Below are 22,030 nucleotides of genomic sequence, written 5' to 3'. Positions count from 1 at the left end.
GGCAGCGGTAGTCACGTGCCCCTGCGTGACGGGAAGGAAAGCACGTGACTTGTTCGTTTTGTACCCTCAGGCGGTCCTCAACTCTATGGTTCTGCGAGTTCGAGCGTGTGCCCCTTTCAGAACCCCGCTCTCCCCGAGCCCCTCTGCTCTCTCCGAAGATCTCGCAATCTATGATTGGGCCTCCAGGTTCTCTCCGTCCCGCCCAGCGGCTCCGGAGACTCTATGATACGGCGAGATCTCGCGCGAACAGGAGATGGGAAGGCGGGTTTCGCGGCTGCGCAGTGAGGTGGGGACCGGGAGCACGCTGAGGCAAGAGGGAGACGCTAGACCGAGAGCCCGGAGCAGAGCGCGGGACCCGGATACCGAGCAGGTAACGCCATCGCCGGGCCCCAACGCCTGACGGGAGCTGCGGACCCATCCCCCGAGCGGAGCCTGTTCTCGGCCCGTGGGGTGTTCGGGACAAGCTGGCGGGGGCAGGGCCCCGCGCGGCTCAGGGGTGGGGAAGCGGCTCCCGGGCCGCCGCCGCCTCCTGGGTGGGCCGGCGTAGGGGCCGGCAGCTGGTCACTGCGGGGCGCCTGGCAGCACCCGATACAGTAGCTGGCAGCGCGGGGCGGGTGTCTTGGCACGGCTGCGGTGCGAGGCCCGAAGACTTGAGCTTCGTTTATGCGGGTGCGAGTGGAAGCATGGTCACTCGTATATACGATGGGTAGCTTTCAAGATCAGGACCAAAGTTTTGAACTGGTCATTGAAACAGAGGGGGAGCTAGTGGAGCGATATGAACGCAAGCATGGTTACTTCCTACTGCATTCTGCATGGTCTGAAGCCTCTGCAGTAAATATTCATGCCCAGACACTGAGTTATGGTAGTTTAGTTGAGCAGTGACAAAGTTTCATAGCAAGCTAGAGGCAATAGATGGCATTTTCTTTGCCACCCTGGCCATCTGATCATATAGGTTTAGTGAGCATTGTGCTGCAATCTTGGTGCTTTGCTCCATGCTGCTAATGATAGTTGTCTTCGGGGGAAGGAGAAATAGGGATGTTAGATATCATGTCATTGAATAGTCATGAAAACACTAAGATTTCATGCGGTCACATGACTATTGGATAGTCCCCATGGGCAGGGCCAGCAGCCAGTGTGTTCCCAGCAAGACTCCTGAGAAGTCCCCTGCCACCCTGCACTGCTGCCTCTGTATCAGTGGCAGTAATGCAGGGTGGCAGACAGATCTGGTCACAAGGAGAGCCAGTTTAAAAACCATCTCTTCTCATGGACCAGTTGCCTGTCGCCCAACACTGCTGCCACGATCTGAGGCTGTCCTGTGGGATTCAGCGCACCCTCTGTCCGCAGGGAGTTCCGGCCCAGCACATTCAGAGGCTGCTTCATTGCAGCTGCCCCTGCTTCTCCTCCGCTACTCCCTCCCTCTACATCCCTATGGGGGTGGCTCAAGCAGCACCGGGGAACTGGCTTTTAAAAGCTGGCTTCTCTCCCCTCCTCCCCACAGCACCAACTCCTCCCTGGCCCCCTTTTCTCCTGCCTCTGTAGGAGGCAACAAGCAAGGGCCAGGCAGTTTCACAGAGCCAATACGTGTGGGGAGCTAGCTTGAAAGCCAGCTCCCCACATGTATTGGCCCCAGCCTCTAGTAGAGGCAGCTGCTTGTAGCAGGGCAGATCCAGAGCTCGTGGGGAGCCAGCTTTTAAACCAGCTCCTCACGGGCACCAACTCCCACTCTCTCCCCTCCCCTTTTCCTGCCTCTGATACAGATGCAGGATGGGGGATGCATCTAGTCATCAAGATTAACCAATAAGCCTAAGCTATATTTGACTACATGTTGACATCCCTAGAAAAAAAAAACAGTTGGTTCTTTGATATTTTCACATTCTGACTGGCATCACCTTGGCTTACTTACACTTTATTTGAGCTAGCTGTTCTTTGTCTAGGGCCTCATCAGATCTGAGCCAGTTAGTGTTATATTCTCCATTTGTAGTGCATCTCCTTTGGGTCATTGTTGCGCTTCCCCACCCCAAAGTACCTGTTTCTAGAAAGTCTTTCCAAGGAGTCTGAACTGCACCTGGGACGTTCTCTTGGGATACAGACATTCACTACATTGTCCAGAGTCACTCTCCTTGACCTGTAATGTAAAACCTTAGTTCCAACCTCCTACTTTCCTTACACCATTTTGTGTTGCCCAGTAAGCTGGACTCCAGATGATTAGAGCCCTGTGTGGATACAAAATTTGTATCTGTATCTGCAAAAATTCGGTGCAGATATTCGCACTGACATCTGGAGATGCCTGCAAATTTGCAGGGCTCTAGATACAAAATTTGTATCTGCATTCAAAGCCACAAAAATGAGCTGGCAAATATCTGCTTCCACATTGGCGGATGCAGATACTCATGGATATAAAGCGAGTGTCCATGGATTTGCACAGTTCCACAGATGTTTTCCCTGCATATTTGCTGGTTTTATTGAAGTCTTTGTTATGATTTTGGATCACTTTGTAAGTGCAGGGAAAGTAGTTTGTATCTTTTCATCTGTGGTGAGGTTTGATGTTTTAGAGATAGTAGATAATGCAATGTGTGCATGATACTCTCAGGGCAGACTTTACCCTTCAACATGGTATTTCCTTATTTTCAAGGGTGGTTGGGTGATTGGACAGGTTGTGTCTTGAAGAACCTTAACAAGGTTTTATTTTAGACAGTGATAGGAAAAACAAAACCATTATATATCAGTTTTTAATGCTATCTCCCCAAATCCCTTTTGTAGGGCAGTTTTTGCCACAATAATAAGTTAGTGTTGGCCAGTGCAATGAGATGATAATCTTTACTACTTTTGCTCAAATCACAGTATGCCTGGACTAAGCTGTAGATTCTACCAGCATAAATTTCCAGAGGTGGAAGATGTAGTGATGGTCAATGTTCGATCCATTGCTGAAATGGGAGCTTATGTCAGCCTACTGGAATACAACAACATTGAAGGCATGATTCTTCTTAGTGAACTATCCAGGAGACGTATTCGCTCCATAAACAAACTCATCCGCATAGGCAGAAATGAGTGTGTTGTGGTCATAAGAGTCGACAAAGAGAAAGGTATGTTGGGAAAGTGAGGGTGGAGTAGCATAAGTTTATAATTGTAAAAAGCTATGCTGTTAAACCTGGGACCCTGGCTACTTTTTAAGTTTATAATTGGCCTTTTCAAATATACACTGGCTCAAAATAGCATCTGATCATGCAAGCTGCTGTCCTTGTGAGTTATCCTTGGGCAAGTAGTCCTGTTGGGGACTCTCAGGGAGATTGGCTGTAAATCATAAAAAAAAAAAAAATCATTAATTTAAATCCAGTTTCCCATTGGTAATACTTCACATTTCTTCGGACAATAGTGCAAATCTGATCGCTAAAACCTGTTAATTTACAGCCCAGTGGAACATTTTGCAACATCTAAGAGTATATTTTCTGTGGTGTTTTTGTTTTGTTTTGTTTTTGTTTTTTTTAAGATACTTGATTTTTATTCATTAAGGAAATGACACCATTAACAATTTTTATGTACTAAGATGCAGATGTAGGAGCAGTACATTAGGAATGTAAGAATTAAATCATACACACAAACACAGTAGCACTTACATTTTATTAAACTAAATCTTAAATGTTACATAAATATTTCACATTTGTAATTTCAGCAGTCTCCTGAGTTGCTGGCTGACAGCTGTCCTTAAACTCTCTTTTTTTTAATTTCAAATTTTATTAACTCTTACAGACAAATCCTCAGAACATTAAATGTACAGTGTCCTTAAAACTTCTACAGCTAGCTCTAATCTTCCCTGCTGTCACTGGCATTTTGATGCAGATCTAATTCCAAGTTACTAAAAAAGCTAAGGTTAATTGTGCTTAGCATGCACTTAATTTTGAAGTAAGCCCCATTAAAAACAAGTAGAAGATGGAGTTCCTTTGGGAAAGCTGAGTTTTGCTGAAGTAAAATAAGGAATAGACTTGTGGCATTACCTTTATGGTCTGTGACCAAGGTGCTCCAAAATAAGAGGCATGTTTTATGTAAAATAAAATAAGAAAATGACACTCCGTGGCAACTGCAACTCTAGATTTCTCTTATTGCAGCTTTCTGTACTGTATACTTGGGTGATAGAACCTACACTTAATTAACTAATCAAGCAAGCCATAAGGATTTTTTCTAGCAATATCCAACAGCTGGGAAATTTACTTGTTAAATAACATTTATACCAAAAGGCATAGAGAGAGTCTTGAAGAATGATGCATTGCAAAGTTGATCTACATTGTTCATACACATCATTATCTCCCCATAGGCAGTCTTCCTTATGTTTCATTCTTGCATCTAAGCCCTGGATTTTCTTCTTGCACTGCTTACACTTCACACTTTTTCCTTTTTTACCTACGGAACTAATTTCTTCAAAATATTCCCAAATAGGGTCTGTTGTATACCCAGAAGCCAGGACAGTTTTTCTGTAGCAAAAGTGTAGGGGAATATGTATGTGTGGTGAATAATGTATTCCTTTTTTCTTTCCAGTACACTCTACTGTTCCTTTCTATTCTGCCTCCGTCTTTTCTTACATATTGTGCCTCTGTCTTCAGACAATGTCTTAACTAACACTGCTGTGCTTGGCACGGGTACACTACCACATGGTCACAGTCCTTTCTTATCCAGCCTGTGTCTGTCTTTGTATGTTAGTCTACTGAGAAACAGAAATTGAAAGCCCGGAACTTTCAAGAAGCAAGAGCTGTTTGTTAGGCTGGACAGAGTAGAGCAATTAAATGTAATGAGACTCAGTGTAGGTGTAGCACATATGTGGTAAGATGTAATTGTAACTGTTATTTTTAAATGAGAAATTTAATATTGATGATATTTTTTAAATTTAAAAATCTGATTTAAATTAATTTGGATTATTTTAGATTTTTTTCAATTGATTTTTATCCACCCTGAGAACTGTTCATAGGAAAGAGGAGAAATCATATCAAGGAGGATTTGCAGGATCAGGCCTTAGACTTCTAAAGTCCATGCTTGGTCAACAAACCATAGTGAAGAGGCATTTTCGTTTGAATGCTCAATAGTGCTTTCTGCTTGTTGATGATGAACTTGAGTGAGGAAAACAATTGATCATTGATGCTTCTGGTGCAGTGAGAATAAACAGAAATAATAAATAATTCTCTCATTCACACCACACAGTCCATCTTGTGCAATAAATAAGGCAAGGGTCATCTGTATACTACAGTATATGATGATGTATCTAGATAGCATTATATTATGCATACACATGTGGGTAGAGAGAACCTTAACTTTGGTATTTCCTGACTATTGAGTAATTAGCTTTACATACTGAATTAAATTAGCTTTACAATATGTTTAACCAGTTACCCAATTAAACTATATTTTTCATCCCTAATTTGCGGAAAGTCTGTTCCAGATGAGAGAAGCTGTACTGAAGAATATTTTTTATTTTTACAGATTTCATCCTCTTAACAAATACTCTTGAGGTCACCCATGTCCCTCTTGAACTCTGAAAGGAATTCCTGAGCTGCATTAGTTAGGTTTCCATTTGGAACCCATCAGTGCAGGTCCTTATTCACATAGGATTACCCAGTAGAAAGCATGCCTACCTGCAGTATTTGAGCATGCTGTACTTTCATTTCATCGAAGAACTACAACAGAAACTCAGCCCAAATCTTAGCTATGATACTACAGTATAGAGTTGTTACACTTTGGTTCTGTGATGTGATGGAAGCCTCAAGGGTTAAAGTCTCAAGTAGTGAAAACTACTGGATGATGGTGAAACAAATTATTTTTATTAAGTGGAATGATTTTTTTAATCAAAACTAACAATTAGCAAATGTTTTTTTAAACTAGCAATTGCTCGATGCTTTTACAGGGTAGAAAACCCTAAACTTAGCTGTACTTAACTAATTACAAACTTCTTTGATTACAATTCAACTATACCAAATCACTGTCTCTAATTTGCTTAACGAAAAATACAAAAACAAAGCCAATATAATGATAATAAAAACTCTGTCCAAAGCCAGCCCCTCTATGGTTATTTTAGGGCAGCTGGTGGAGTTAGTCATAAATCTACTTTTACAACTTAACAACTCCTGGGCTTCTATTTCTAACACTTATACTTAGCCTAAAAACAACACTACTACACAACACAAGATTATACAACTTACACAGTGTGGTTAACAGAACTTAGATACACGTTACAGAATTACACAGTGAAATTAACACAATTTAACTATTAATTAAACCAATAACTAATACATTTAAGTAATACTTACAAATCCAGCAACGATAACAACACAAAGACACACTAGAACTCGGAGCATGCTCAGGACTCATGCACCCCTATCTTTGACTCGAAGGGTGGGGAGGCAGCCTCAGGGTGATCAGTCCTTTAGCTGGGCAAAAAATAAGATACGTGCCCTCAATACACGGAACCTCCATCAAACAAAGGGGTTGAGGGTCTTTTTATACAAAAATTCAATGTCTAATGCCATGCTACGGTCTGCATTTGGCAGGGCCTGATAGGCTAGTGATGAGGTAGTATGACAATACTGCCCTATAAGAGTTTTTGTGATGTATGTGTGATCCCCTCGTGGACAGGACTAGACGGGGCATGGTTAGTGTGAGACAGTTGTGTTTTATTACCTTATGTTTTCTCTTGCCTTTAAGACCGGTCAAGCTATGGTCAAATGAGGCTTATCTGTAACTGCAGCTAGGCGCTATCTAGTCATGCTCACCTCCCTGTTTTCTGGTGCCTGTGAGACTCAGGATGCCTGTAAGGTCGAATTCCGTTCACAGACAACTGCATTGTGCGCTTACAAGTTATGCTTTCTCAAAGTGTGTCAGAGGCCTACATTTTCTGTGAGCTGCTTTGTGTGGCTGGATGGGCTATACGTGAAGGCCATGGTCAGAAGAAGCCTGCTTTGCAACAAGAGTCTTACACATTTAGGCTACCAAAAATGCCAACTTCAAATGGTTTTTAGTGTAGCACCACCAAAAATACCTTTTTTATTTGTGTGCCAGTGTCATTATCACTTAAAAATGTGCACAGCTCTTGAAAAGTAGTGGCTAGTTAATCACTGAAGTAGAGCATCAGGAGAAACTTGCATTGAAATTTGGGGCAAATGCTCTTAAATGGAAGCAGTATTTAAAGAATGTTGGAGATACGAACGGTAGCTGTTTTAAGTTGATTTACATTCCAAAGAACATATTTTAATATCCTAAAAGAGGTTCAGACTTCATCATGTTGTTCATCGCTGATTAAATTATTCTGGAAGTTCTGCTTGGCTTATAACTGTTCTCAAAGTGTGATTTGCAAGGCAAGGAGAGAAGGCAAGGGGAGATTCTTGCTCCAGAAGCAAAGTATATTGCTAGATTTTTCCAAATGTTTATACTTTACACTGAATTTGAGTTTATCCAAATGTTTTGCCTCCTATTAGGTTATATTGACTTGTCAAAAAGAAGAGTTTCCCCAGAAGAGGCAATCAAATGTGAAGACAAATTCACCAAATCAAAAACTGTAAGCTGCTGTTTGCACTTTGTTACTTTGCTGCCTTCCAGCTACATACATTGCCAATTAGCTCCATGCCAAGAAAACCACAGAGAGCTGAACTTTTGAGAAAATGAAATGCAGTTCTGGTTCCTATATCACATTTTGATGTGTGGGGCAATGGGGAATGGTTAGACTGGGAGCTGGGACTCCTAGGCTCTATTTTCACCCCTGTCACTGACTGAATCATGTTTCTAGTATAACACTTCATAAATGGGTACAATACCTCTGGGTTAATGGAAATACGTAAAGCGTTTGAAGATACTAGATGATGACATGGGGTTTATCACAGGGGTGGGAAACCTGCAGGTGAGCACTTTCCTGTGTTGCCATTCCCCCAGCTGGGCAGGAGAGGAATTGGCAGCACACAGAGCTGCATAGTGCTTGTTTCTCATTGCCTTCCCTACCCCAGCAGGGAACCAGTGCTCATGCTCCAGCTGCGCAGGGGACCGCCAAGACTCAGAGACAGCGAGGCGGGAGTGCCAGCACCAGCTTGCTCTGCTGTGGGGAAGGGAGCCCCAAGCCTTGCAGTCTGGATCAAGGCAAGCTGGGTGCCTGAGCCATACGTTTCCCTGTCCCTGGTTTGGTACATAATAGCCTTATACAGTGCCCGATAGGGAATCATTGTCAGCACCCTAAATCTTTAAATGTATAACCTTTTAAACTGCTGCCTTTTATTTGAAAATTGTTTGCTCTTTTTGTTTGTATTACCATAGCATCTGAAAGCTCCAACAAAAAGCAGGCTCCATTGTGCAGTGCACAAACACATAAGAAGGAGGGACAATCTCTGTGTCGCAGAGATTACAATTCAAATAAAAATCTTCACTGACGTCCTCTTCCACCCCACTCCCATTTGTTTATTTGCCCTAGGTTTACAGCATCCTTCGCCATGTTGCTGAAGTGTTGGAATACACTAAGGATGAGCAGCTGGAGAGTTTATTCCAGAGAACTGCCTGGGTATTTGATGACAAGTACAAAAGACCAGGATATGGCGCTTATGATGCATTCAAGCACGCAGTCTCGTAAGGGCATCTATTTACTTGCTGGTCAAATAAGTCTTACGGTTCCTAATTATTGTTTGCAAAGTTTGTTTTAGGTAACATCTGTTTCAGCAGCACTGACTTGATGCTCTCATTGTGGCTCTTTAACCATGGGACCTAGATTTCAAAGATCCTGCTGTATTCTCCCTTGACTGTGTCACTTTGCACAGGCACAGCTTTTAAAAGCAGTACTTTGGTATGGTGTGGAGAATTTTTGAGGGCTTTCTGAATAAGGTGTTTGAACACAGAAGAATAGGATTACAAGTGTTATCAGTCTAGAGGAGACATGGTATCATTGAGATGTCTTGCAGTACTTTTAAAAAAATAGAGGCTTTAGCATTTGTCTTGTCAGCTCACTTGAATCCAGCTCCTCATTGGTTTGTTTTCTTCTTTCGTCATTTTTAAATGACTTCCAGGAACTGCATATGGCAGATTTTTCTCTAATGTACCAATTAGATCTCATTTAATTTTCTCCAAATTAAGTGTTCCCAAGTATAAGCTTGCAATAATGCAATTCCTCTAAGACAGAGTTTCTCAACCTTTTTTTATACCAAAAACTGTTGATTAACAAACACTGCTCTCAGGGATTGGAAGCAAAAGGTGTGCATCAGTGGAAGTATTTGTACTGAGATACCGACCATTGGCTTATAGACTATTCAACTGCACTTGAGAGTTTACTACACTTTAAACAGTGTTTTGTTAAGTCATTCAGTTCCTCTTACTGGTACCATCACAGAAGGCTCAGCTGGCAAACCAAAGTTGGATTTCTCAGAAAATACTTCCCCCTTCTTCTTTCTTCCCATCTAAAATACAGAATCTAGAAAAGTCTAACTTCAGTCTGGCTCTGGGTAGCAGTGACTGCTTATTTTAACCTGTACATGTTTTCTCATGCCCACCTGGGCAGGTTATTAATCCACCTTTAGTAATTTATGTTTATCATGTGTTGAGATAACTTCAAGTATTGTTAACTAGATTAACAAGGCTCTTGGGTGGTATTTAACATGTATCGCCTATTAAGAAAGAGTTTTAGTGTAATGAAAGGAAGCTCAATAATTAAGGACACATCTGGGTACATTGCTTCAAAGGGGGTCTCAAAGCTCACTGTCTTATACTGTGAAACATTGACCGGGAGTCCATATATAACTAGGGCTATTTTGAGAATTAAACCTGGAAAATTAATTAGTCAAATATAATTTTCAAAGTTGAATTAGGGGCGTCCACCCCGCAACTTTTTTTAAAATTATTAAAAAAAATTGTATTTAAGAACTCTGTATGTAATCATGTACAGTAAAACTGCAATTGTCCGGCGTCCAGAGGTCTGGCGCTCCTGATAGTCTGGCACCAACTGGAACCCGGAAGTGGACAATTGGAGTTGCCCAGAGGCAGCGGCGGAGAAGGGTCAAGAGGAAGACAGCTGTTTAAGGTGGGCGGGGGGAGGGGCGAACCCTCCGCCATGTTGCGGGGAGGTGGTGGAAGCCCTGTGCAGCCAGCTTGCAAGCGGGGAAAATCAGCTGCCGGCTTGTAAGCAGCGGAGAGGGAGCAAGAGGCAGGCAGTGTTCCCCGCCCGCCTGCCTTAAACAGCTGCCTGCCTCTTGCCGCCGCCACTGCTTACAAGCCGGTGGCTGGGTTTCCCCGCTTGCAAGCTGGCTGTGCGGGGCTTCCACCGCCTCCCCGCAACACGGCGGAGGGTTCACCCCTCACTGTGCCATCCCCCGCTGACACCCCCGCCCGCCTAACCTGTCACAGCACCCCACCGGAGTACCTCCTGAGACTCCAGCATATCCAATAATCCAGCACCCCCTGGGTCACAAGGGTGCCGGATTATTGGAAGTCTACTGTAATTAACTTAATACATGAGTGGACAGGCCAGATTTAAGGTTTTCTTGGCAAATTTGACACTTAGATTTTTTTTTTGAGAATTTAACTGTACAACCATAATGCATAATTAAATATATATTGCAGACATACTACATTAAAAGCAAATGAAAAAATGAGTTATTGGCATTGCAGTGCACACTAGCTGCAGTAAGCATTCTTATCAACTAATTTTAAATCTTAACTTTTGTGCTGTTGATATGAATAAACTTAAATTTTGATTTACATTTTTCAAGGGCTGAACATATAATTGATTATATTATTCTTTTCTCTTACTGAGAAGTGATTGGCTGTGGTGCTATATTTCTTCGTGCACAGGGGCAAATTAAGTCTTAAAACAAATATACCATTTATATAGTATATCCAGGGGCAGATTTTTGAACATATTTAGTCACCTCAAGATGCAGATTCGTACATCTGAAAATCCTGCTAAGTGCCTTCCTAAATAGCTTAAAAATCTGTCTTCCCTGTTCCCCATGTCTGTTCATTAAGGGCCTTTTGAAGTTTGTGAAAGTCTTAAATGGAATACCCTCAAGATCAGGTCGTAAGTTAGGAGAGTGGATCTTCAGGCTTAATAAGGGCAACATAGTCCCCTTTTATAAATTTATATTTTTCAGGATATAAACTGTATGATACACAATCTGTTTGTTATAGTGTGAGCGGTGATTGTACCCAGGGTCTCTGGATCTTAAAGCGTCCACTCAGCTGCTTGAGCTACACTTATTGTTTATTAACAATAAGTCCGTAGTGCAGCTACCAGAAGAGGGAGTCAAAGTGCCATATTGAGTGGGTGCGAGTTACTTAGTTTTATTTTCTTTTACATGTATAGAGTAGTATTTGCCCCAGCCAAAATATTAAGGTATTTGAATAGGTCATTATTTTAAATCTGAGAGAGAATTTCTTTCCTATAACATAGCCTGATTTGCATATGGGATGGAGGATGAGCTCCGTAGATCTGGGTTGCATTATTCACTACAAATATAATATAAATTATAAGCCAGACAGCAGTTATCCCTTCCTTCAAATTAGAATCCATTTATTATGCAGTATTATTTCCTCCCTTGAATGAAAGACCTTGGCAACTGTACCCTTCCTATATTAAGGCATATATCCACAGGAAAGGCTTTTTTTTATGGAGATGCCTTTATTTCTTTCCATTGTTTAGTTTCTTAGCATAGCTGCCACTTTCTCTATGCACAGCAAATTGCTGTGTCATTATGCTTAAAACTATAGGAGTAGTATCGCATGTTAATATTGCAGCTTGTGTGTCAGCTTGTCCTCGTTTGTACACAGTTTATAGATCACTGTAACATTGTTTAACTTTACTTGTTTGACTCAGAGACCCTGCAATTCTGGATGGACTAGATTTGACAGAAGATGAGAGACGTGTGCTGATTGACAACATAAATAGACGTCTTACACCACAAGCAGTCAAAATCCGAGCTGGTGAGTACTGAATGGACATAATATTGCAGACCATAGCCCCCATGCATAATACAGTAAAACCTGTGGTATCCAGCACACTCAGGGATTAGGGCGTTCCAGTTATCTAAAAATTCCGGTTATCTTCTGGTCCCATCAGCCTAGGAAAAACCAATGGACAATAATAGTAAAACTCAAGTTTTTAATATTGGTAGTTTTGTAGTGTGAGGCATTTGGACTCACATTTCTATTTTGAGTTAAAGATGATTAGTACTTCTTAAATAAAAAATTAAGCCAATCACGGTAAACCAAGCCAAGCTTGTGTGCCTGAAGATGTGACAGTATTGTGGGTGGCGGCAATGCCGGTTAACAAAGTTTTCTGATTAACAGAGTGCCAGATAACAAAGGTTTCACTGTACATAATCACTGAAATCAAGTTACCAAGCATAGTGTACAATTATAAACCCAATTAAAACAATCACTGTTTCTCTATGACGGCATTTGAATTAAGGATGTTAAAGAGTGATACAAATATTTGGCCAATTTGTATCGACTACATGATTAGTTGATAAGGGGGGCTCTGAGGAGCTGCAGCAGGGGTAGCTCCTGGAGCCAATCAGCTCAGCCCGCTGCGGCTCTGCATTTTAAATTTAAGGAGAGCCACCCAGCTCTTACTGCATTGAAAATGCAGAGGCACAGCAGTCCCAGACCGGCACTAGCCAGGACTGCTCTCGGTCCTGACTCAGGCCAGGTCCATCCCCTGTTCACAGCCAGTCCCGGCTGCCAGGAACAGAGGCTGCTCTGGCAGCATCCCCTGTTCACAGCTGCCAAAGCTGGCTGTGGACAGGGCTGCTGCCGGATCAGCCTCTGTCTGCAGCCAGCCTGGGCGGCAATGAACAGGGTCTACTTTGTGGAAGCGGCCTCTTTCCCCGGGGGTGGGGCACAGCCCCCTGCTGGGAAAGGCAGCAACACAGTGCTGGGCGGGATTGGCTTGTAAACCTTAGCACTCTCTCCCCCTGGCTTGCTGCCTCTCAGAGAGGCAGTAGGGAGCGAACAGTCAAGGACTTGGCTCAACTACCCAATAAGCTTAGCCTTATCGGGTAGTTGAGTACTTGACTACTCGCTTGCATCCCTAATTTGAATGAAATAGCCTAATTTTGAAACAGCAGTCCTTGAATAAAATGCCTTTCAAATTGTTGTCTTCAACCTGTCTCCAAATCCCATGATACTGTTGTGGGCTTTTTGTTTTTGTTTTGTGTTTTTTGGGGTAGGAGAGAGGTCATTTCAGCCTGTGTTAGCCACAGCCTACTAGCCCAGTGTAAGAAACATTGCTCTCATTAAGTATTCTGTAGGCTTCTTTCTGATGTCTGTATTGCTAATCATGGATTGCTGGACTGAAAGGAGCTTCTTGGTAGGTAATCCAGACCATTCCATTGCACAGGCACTTATTAAAATATTCATCAGCTGCTACTGATTAGTCTCTCACCTTTGAACCTTTCTAATAAGGATGATTTTACAACTTCTCTTGATGGCTTCTCTCATTGCTACTCATTATATCTTTCTTGACGGGCTGATTGAACCCAGTATAGATTGCTAAAAGCCTTAATCTGAATGGTCAGCCATATAATGGAACAGGCCATGTACTCTTATCAATATAATTTAGTGGATAGTTACACATGTGAGACTGTTGCAAAGGGATAGAAAATGCCCCTCCTAAAGCATTAGCGGGCAATCAGCATTGTGGTTTTTTTTATTTTGTATATCTGGGTTGAGGGAGATGAAGACGACAGCACAAATTAGGGTGTGATGTGTGAAATTGTTAATATCTAAAGCTGGTGCTTCATTGTACCACATGAATCAAAACTGTGACTTTACATAGATAAATACATTCTGTTTATATACTACATCAGATCACCAGAACAAAAGGTCTCTGACTAGATTCTCATAAAATGAATTAGAATAAATGTTCTCTCACTGAGTTTTGATTGTCTGTCTGTTATTCTGATAGTCTGAGTTGGGATTGAACTCTTTGTCTTGTACAAAACTGGAATTTTCCTGTGGGCTTTTAGGGGTCAGTCTGAGGCTGACTAAAATGTTTACTTTGTCCTCCAAGTTTAATTGCAACTGCTAAAAATCATGAGGTATTGTGAATCACCTGGGTGAGAGACTAATCTACAAATGACTGATCTGTGCAACATATACATGGATATAAACATACAGGAACCTTTGGTGACTAATCAGGTAATAATTAACAAATACAAACTTGTTCAGAATCCTCCTCAGACAATACGAAAACAAAACATGGTAATTAGTTCAACCATAAACTAATATGGTAGTATGAAAACTCCCAGTGCCTCTGGGGCGGGGCCTCAGATGTTAATGTTGACAGAATTTTTTTTTCTGAGGTGGCATCTCCTTTAGTTGGAGCGTTCTTGATAGTGCTTTCATTTTGCAATCTTCTGTTATCACTTTTTTATATTTTAATGTTGAATTTAAGTCTCTTTCTACATGAAATGCAGTTACATTGTTATTGAATTTACTTGATTCATTAGATTTTTTTTATTATTCAATATCATACAATTTCAAAGCACTTAAGCTTCAAAAACTCTTATATACTTCATAAGTATTTTCATCATTTTATAGAGAGGGAAACAATCAATCATGGGAATCTTATTTTCAAAGGATATTGAAGCTGTCCTGAGGAGTAGTGAAATTTTTTTTTTTTTTTTAAATCTTTCTCCTGGAAAGAATTGTATAATGTTCTATAATTTGGAACTTTTGAATTTCTGTTTTTCTTTCTTTGTATTAATTGGGTTTGTCTTTGTGTTAGACATTGAAGTTGCCTGTTATGGTTATGAGGGCATTGATGCAGTGAAAGAAGCTTTGAGAGCTGGTTTGAACTGTTCCACAGAGAACATGCCAATCAAAGTAAGCCACATTTATAAACTTATGTCAGGAATTGGTGCCAGGAAGCAGTTTAGTGACTTATCAAGGTGCCTATTTGTCAAATGCATTTTTTTCACCCTCTTCCCATTCCTTTGTCTCTGAAGTGACCTCAGAGTTAATTGTGTTAAATTAGCTGACAGGATTAAAAAAGACAGGCCATACTCTAAATCCATGGTTTTTCAGCCTATTTACCATTGGGGGGCTGCATCTAGTACTGTCTGTATGTCTCTGAAGATATCACATGAGATTGTGTGCTGATTGGACCACAAGTTGAAAACCACTGTTCTAGATAAACTCTGTTTCTTTAGTATCAGAGGGGTAGCCGTGTTAGTCTGAATCTGCAGAAGCGATGAGGAGTCCTGTCTCTGGAAATTTCCACTACATGCATCTGACGAAGTGGGTCTTTGCCCCGAAAGCTTATGCTCCTACACTTCAGTTAGTCTATAAGGTGCCACAGGACTCCTCATCGCTTCTGTTTCTTTAGACCTGTTGTTCCTGGATATATTCCTGCAGTAGATAGCAGTACTGCCTTTTATCCACAGGGACCAGATGGGGAACCACAGAATACTTTTAGCCAAAATGGATTTGGTTGCTCATGTTGAATTTTAAATGGGTCACAGTCTTCCTAGCAGTCTTCTACCCAGATTTTTAGTATACTAGATGCAATCACGAATAATTATTTTCCAAAGCCCTGAAATCACCTTTTATTTTCTGGGAACAACTAGCATTTCTCTTAAGAGCAAATAACTCCACAAACCCAATTTACTCAGAATAAATGCACTCATTGCTTCATTTCAAACATCAGTTGTTTGCAAAAGCATATGATGTGCTACTTTATCTCTATTTTAGAAATGGGCAAATGGAACCAGAGATAATACCCACTTTGACAAATTCCCTAATGGAAGGCAATCTTGATCACTTCAGCTTTATTTTTTGTTGTAGGTTTCTGTATGGTCTGGTTTTTTATAATAAAATTTGCCTTTTTTCTTCAATTTTTATAGATTAATCTGATAGCTCCTCCTCGTTATGTGATGACCACCACAACGTTGGAGAGAACAGAAGGCCTCTCTGTTCTGAATCAAGCCATGGCTGTCATTAAAGAAAAGATTGAGGAGAAGAGAGGAGTCTTCAATGTGCAGATGGAGGTGAGAACATTTTCTATATTAAAATGCTCCCTTTTTGCTAACTATTTTAGAAGAGGAAGAAATCTCACTGGAAATGTATCATTATAAAAAAAGGGGGCACCTGCTTTTTGTTGAACTAATATTCCTGCTTAAATATAAACTGTTAGTAACCGATTTTATTTACCAAAAATACTTCCCTGAGATACTGATAAAATTTGTTATAAAAACTCAGATTTAAAAAAAAAAAACTAATAAAATGCTGGTAGAATTGTTTTGTTTTGTTTGCATTTTCAGTCAGATGCTGTCAGGTTTTCTTTGCATTAGCTTTAGTGTTTGTTTCTAGTACTGCAAGGGATATTGAAATCATATGCAGTAATAATATTTTTATTTTTCATAATGTAGATTTGAATCTACTTGATCTCTTCCTCTATTTAGGATGAGAATCAGTGGAATAATTTTTTGTATCTTTGATGTTTTATACTAAGTCTAAAAGAGGTTAAAGAACACCAAATGTTAATGGTATGTGTGCCCTGTCTTTCAGCCTAAGGTGGTTACTGACACAGATGAAACTGAGCTTGCAAGGCAACTGGAAAGGCTGGAGAGGGAAAATGCTGAAGTGGATGGAGATGATGATGCTGAGGAAATGGAAGCAAAAACTGAAGACTAAATTTCCTGGGATGAGTACAAGTAAAGGAGTATGATAAATTGGACACCCAGATACTGACTCCCTGGTCTGAAAAGTTTCCAGTATCAAAAACACCAAAAGCAGATACTTTCTTAAAGTATTTGAATGTTTTAAAAAGACCAACATATGGAAACCTCTCAAACTTCATTTGCTCTCATAGAAGCTTGCGCAAATTGAGTTCTTCAAAAGAAAGTTACCTACTTTCATTGAAGACTCAAATCCACTGGGCCAAGGAGGGACCATTGATCTTTGCTTAACATTTGCATATCTAACAACTCCAGATTGGTAACAATTTGCAGCTTAGTGAATGTCAGGTTTCCTGAGAGCACCAAAACCAAGCAAACCTAACACTTTTACACAGAATGTATTCAAGTAAATACTCAATAAATTTCTGGGATATATAACTTGCGGCTTCTTTTTTTGTTGTTGCATATTCTATATTGCTATGACTCATGGATGAGGGAAGTAAAACTGAAGTTTTCTTTTTGGAATAGAAGCAGATTGTACTTTTATTTAAAATGAATGAAAATATATTTTATAAATGCAAACTCATCTCAATGCCAGAACAGGCTGTTCTAGAGCATGAAAACTTTGAACAGTGTGTTACCCATTTAATTAATGAAGGAAAGATGTATAGTTGCACTTTGCCCCAGAGGGGCACATACTAGAATGACATAGCTCATACTTTGAAACCAAGATTTATGTGGTTGTGTCTTTGTGGACACTGTAACATAAAAACTTTGAGAAGGATGGAGACTTTGCAGTATTCACTGAAATGTGAGCTCTGTTAGATTCTTGGAAGTGGATGATGAAACAAGGTGCTCCCACCAAGCAATCTGTAAGGCTGCTACTTTAGCTTCCTTTTAAATCTCTCTCCACTGAACCTGCTTTGGCTGTGATGCCTACAAAACACTTCACAATGTTTAGGCAGCTGGTGTGCTATGACCACTATTATACCTTATGAACGCCTTGTCGGTTGTTTTCTCTCTAAGATATTTGAAAAAGACTGTCCTTGCTCATTATGTGCATGAATAGTGCCTAGCAGAATGGGGCCCTGATCCTTGATTGAGCCCTGTAGGTGGTATATACACATATTCTTTCTTAAAGCAAAGCATGATAGAGCAATGTGAACACAATATACAGGAATCATTGGCTACATTCTTCCATGTTTTGCAGTTTTCTCATAGTCTTGAGAAGCATGCTATTCCCCATCCATCATGGAAGCCACATCATTGAACCACACTTGCTACAGCAGTGATGTTGTGGTTGGTGTCTGCTACAGGCCACCGAATCAGGTGGATGAGGTAGATGAGGCTTTCTTCGGACAACTGAGCGAAGCTTCCAGATTGCAGGCTCTGGTTCTCGTGGGGGACTTTAATCACCCTGACATCTGTTGGGAAACCAATACGGCAGTACACAGGCAATCCAGGAAGTTTTTGGAGAATGTTGGGGAGAACTTCTTGACACAAGTGCTGAAGGATCTGACCAGGGGGCGTGCGCAGCTTGACCTTCTGCTCATAAACAGGGAGGAACTAATAGGGGAAGTGGAGGTGGGTGATAACCTGGGAAGCAGTGATCATGAGATGGTAGATTTCAGGATCCTGACCAAAGGAATAAAAGAGAGTAGTAAAATACACACCTTGGACTTCAAAAAAGCTGATTTTTACTCCCTCAGAATCTGATGGGCAGAATCCCCTGGGATGCTAACATGAAGGGGAAAGGAGTCCAGGACAGCTGGCAGTATTTTAAAGAAGCCTTATTGAAGGCACAGAAAGAAACCATCCCGACACATGTAGCAAGAGAGGCAAACATGGTAGGAGACCAGATTGGCTTACAGAGGAAATCCTTGGTGAACTTAAGCACAAAAAGGAAGCTTACAAAAATTAGAAACTTGGACAAATGACCAGGGAGGGGTTTCAATGTATAGCTCGAGAGTGCCGGGGGATTATCAGGAAGGCAAAAGTACAGATGGAATTGCGACTGGCTAAGGATGTGAAGGATAACAAGAAAGGTTTCTACAGGCATGTTAACAAGAAGAAGGTGATCAGAGAGGGTGTGCAGCCCCTAATGGATGAAGGAAGTAACCTAGTGACAGATGATGTGAGGAAAGCTGAAGTACTCAATGCTTTCTTTGCCTCTGTATTCACGGACAAGGTTGGCTCCTGGACTTGTGCACTAAGTGACGCAAGATGGGATGAAGATGGACAACCCATGGTAGGTAAAGAACAGGTTAGGAACTATTTAGAAAAGCTAAACGTACACAAATCCATGGGTCCAGACTTAATGCATCCAAGGGTACTGAGGGAGTTGGCAAATGTAATTGAGGAGTCTTTGGCTATTATCTTTGAAAAGTCGTGGAGATCGGGAGAAATCCCGGATAATTGGAAAAAGGCAAATGTAGTGCCCATCTTCAAAAAAAGGAAAAAGGACGATCCAGGGAACTATAGGCCGGTCAGTCTTACCTCGGTTCCTGGAAAAATCATGGAGGGGATCCTTAAGGAATCCATTTTGAGGCACTTGGATGAGAGGAAAGTGATTAGGAATAGTCAGCATGGATTCACAAAGGGCAAGTAGTGCCTGACCAATCTGATTAGCTTCTATGATGAGGTAACTGGCTCTGTGGACGTGGGAAAGTCAGTGGATGTGATATACCTTGACTTTAGCAAGGCTTTTGATACAGTCTCCCACAATATTCTTGCCAGCAAGTAAGGGAATGTGGATTGGATAAATGGACGGTAAGATGGATAGAAAGATGGCTAGAAGGCCAGGCCCAGCGGGTAGTGATCAACGGCTCGATGTCAGGATGGCGGTCGGTTTCTTGCGGAGTGCCTCAAGGTTCAGTTCTAGGACCAGTTTTGTTCAATATCTTTAGTAATGACCTGGATGAGGGGATGGATTGCACCCCTCAGCAAGTTTGCGGATGACACCAAGCTAGGGGGAGAGGTAGATACGTTGACGGGCAGGGATAGGGTCCAGAGTGACTTAGACAAATTGGAGGATTGGGCCACAAGAAATCTGATGAGGTTTAACAAGGCCACGTGCAGAGTCCTGCACTTGGGACAGAAGAATCCCAAGCATAGTTACAAGCTGGGGACCAACCAGTTAAGTAGTAGTAATGCAGAAAAGGACCTGGGGGTTACAGTGGATGAGAAGCTGGATATGAGTCAACTCTGTGCCCTTGGAGCCAAGAAGGCTAATGGCATATTAGGTTGCATTAAGAGGAGCACTGCCAGCAGATCCAGAGATGTCATTATTCCCCTTTATTCGGCTCTGGTGAGGCCACATCTGGAGTATTGTGTCCAGTTCTGGGACCCCCACTACAAAAAGGATGTGGACACATTGGAGAGGTCCAGTGGAGGGCAACCAAAATGATTAGAGGGCTGGAGCATATGACCTATGAGGAGAGGCTGAGGGAGTTGGGATCTTTTTAGTCTGCAGAAACGAAGAGTGAGGGGGGATTTGATAGCAGCCTTCAACTTCCTGAAGGGAGGTTCCAAAGAGGATGGAGAGAGGCTGTTCTCAGTAGTGACAGATGGCAGAACAAGGAGCAATGGTCTCAAGTTGTGGTGGGAGAGGTCCAGGTTGGATATTAGGAAAAACTATTTCACTAGGAGAGTGGTGAAGCACTGGAATGGGTTACCTAGGGAAGTAGTGGAGTCTCCATCCCTAGAGGTGTTAGTCTCGGCTTGACAAAGCCCTGGCCAGGTTGATTTAGTTAGGATTGGCCCTGCCTAGAGCAGGGGGCTGGACTTGATGACCTTCTGAGGTCTCTTCCAGCTCTATGATTCTATTGGGTTTCCACCTGCACCTCAAGTCACTTTGATTGTCTTATAGAAAGTTATTGACACCTACATGGAAATATAAAGTCCTGGGTATATGAAGCAGCTGCTTCTCCCTGATAATCCAAATTCTCTCTTTATCTGGTCATTAGAATTCTGTTTCAACCCTATCCCACAAAGGGTGGTATAAAAGAAAAACATAGTGGGCAGTTTAAAAGAAAATTAGTGACGTGACTTCTTGGACTGGGAATCTATTTGTATGTTGAGACAGAATTCTATGTTTTGTTTACAGTATTTTCTCTTCTGTCCTGATCTGTGCACCAAATTTATGTACTGAAGTGAGGCACTATCAAGCATGCAAGTTTGCTAAGTAATTCTAGTTTAATGAGATTTAAGGAAGAGTTAGAGCTATTTCTGTCTGCCAAAGGGCTACAATCTATATTAACTCAAAAGGTTAATGATATAAGCTTTGTTTCCATCTCTCATAGTCCAGGCTAAATCTACCTGAGCTTGTTGAGAAGCTTAATGTACTGATGTATGTAATTCTTTGAGATTATGTGCTGCACCTCTATACATAGCTGAGTTTGAATGACTGGCACCTTCCTGAGCTTGAGGCCAGTAGCAGAGCAACCTAAGATGACTGCATTTCAACCACTTACCCCCTCTGGTCTCCCCCCCCCCCCAAAACACACACACACACACTACCCCAACTGATGAAGTTGTTGCTTGAACAAATTCTAGCCAAGAATTTTGAATAAAAGAAAAACCCACTGGATGTTTTTCATCTACAGTGAAGGCACTAGCTAGAGCAAAATATTACTGATTATTTTAGAGGTTTGCCAGCTAGTTGTAACTGGTGGCATGGGGCTTTTGCAATATGCTACTAGCTTTGGTTGCACTGGTTTTCATTATATCTGTGGCCAACATTAAACTTGATTAACAAGTCCCTGTTCTGTGTGTATTCAGAGCATCTGCTCACTTCAGTAGCTAAAGTTTATATTACAGCTATTCCTACAGAGGTAACAGTGAACTGGAGCTTTCATGCTGTACATTAGTAACAATTGTTAAATTCTACCTGCAAGGCCAAATTCTCTTTCGGGTTACACCTGGGCAATAATTTAGAGAATGTGTTGAACATGTATAGCTGAGGGCACAAACTAGAAAGAGTCCAGCTTAACTTTTTTGGATCCCAAACTGACACCGCAAGTTTAAAATCAAGTGTGCACATCATTTTCTTTGCAAACTTATCTGACTTGCTGTGAATTCATTGACACACACAAACTATGGTTAGCAGCAAAACTGGAGAGAGAGTCTTTGAAACAAACTGCCCATTGATGTGACATGGACATTTCATTTCTCATAGATTTTTACACAGTAATTGAATGCTGATCGTAGCCCTGACCTGGAATCTGGAGAGCTACACGGTTCTTGAGAATACTTATCAACCTGCACTTTGGTTTTTAAAGTGCTTTGAAATGGTAAAATCTTATAGACAGCAGACAACTTTTGTCCTATTAGCGAGACATTTTTCATCTCTTTCATTCTTTTGAATTATGGTTATGATTATTTATTTTCAAGTTGTAATGGAATTAATA

The 22,030-nt window shown here is 41.4% G+C and overlaps 1 protein-coding gene across 1 annotated transcript; it reads left to right on the top strand.

Annotated features, from left to right (window-relative positions):
• Positions 1-216: 216 nt before the first annotated feature.
• Positions 217-17,060, top strand: EIF2S1 (eukaryotic translation initiation factor 2 subunit alpha). The gene is made up of 8 exons (XM_006113405.5): positions 217-370; positions 2,842-3,083; positions 7,455-7,534; positions 8,435-8,586; positions 11,819-11,925; positions 14,732-14,829; positions 15,849-15,992; positions 16,513-17,060. The coding sequence occupies exons 2-8, from the start codon at positions 2,843-2,845 to the stop codon at positions 16,636-16,638; spliced, it is 948 nt and encodes a 315-aa protein (XP_006113467.1). The 5' UTR covers positions 217-370; position 2,842; the 3' UTR covers positions 16,639-17,060.
• The last annotated feature ends 4,970 nt before the right edge of the window (positions 17,061-22,030 follow it).

Source organism: Pelodiscus sinensis, chromosome 5, assembly GCF_052426305.1.
Source record: "Pelodiscus sinensis isolate ZL-2025 chromosome 5, ASM5242630v1, whole genome shotgun sequence".
NCBI lineage: Eukaryota > Metazoa > Chordata > Testudines > Trionychidae > Pelodiscus > Pelodiscus sinensis.
Note: the sequence above shows the minus strand (reverse complement) of the source record. Positions and strands in the feature narration are given on the sequence as shown.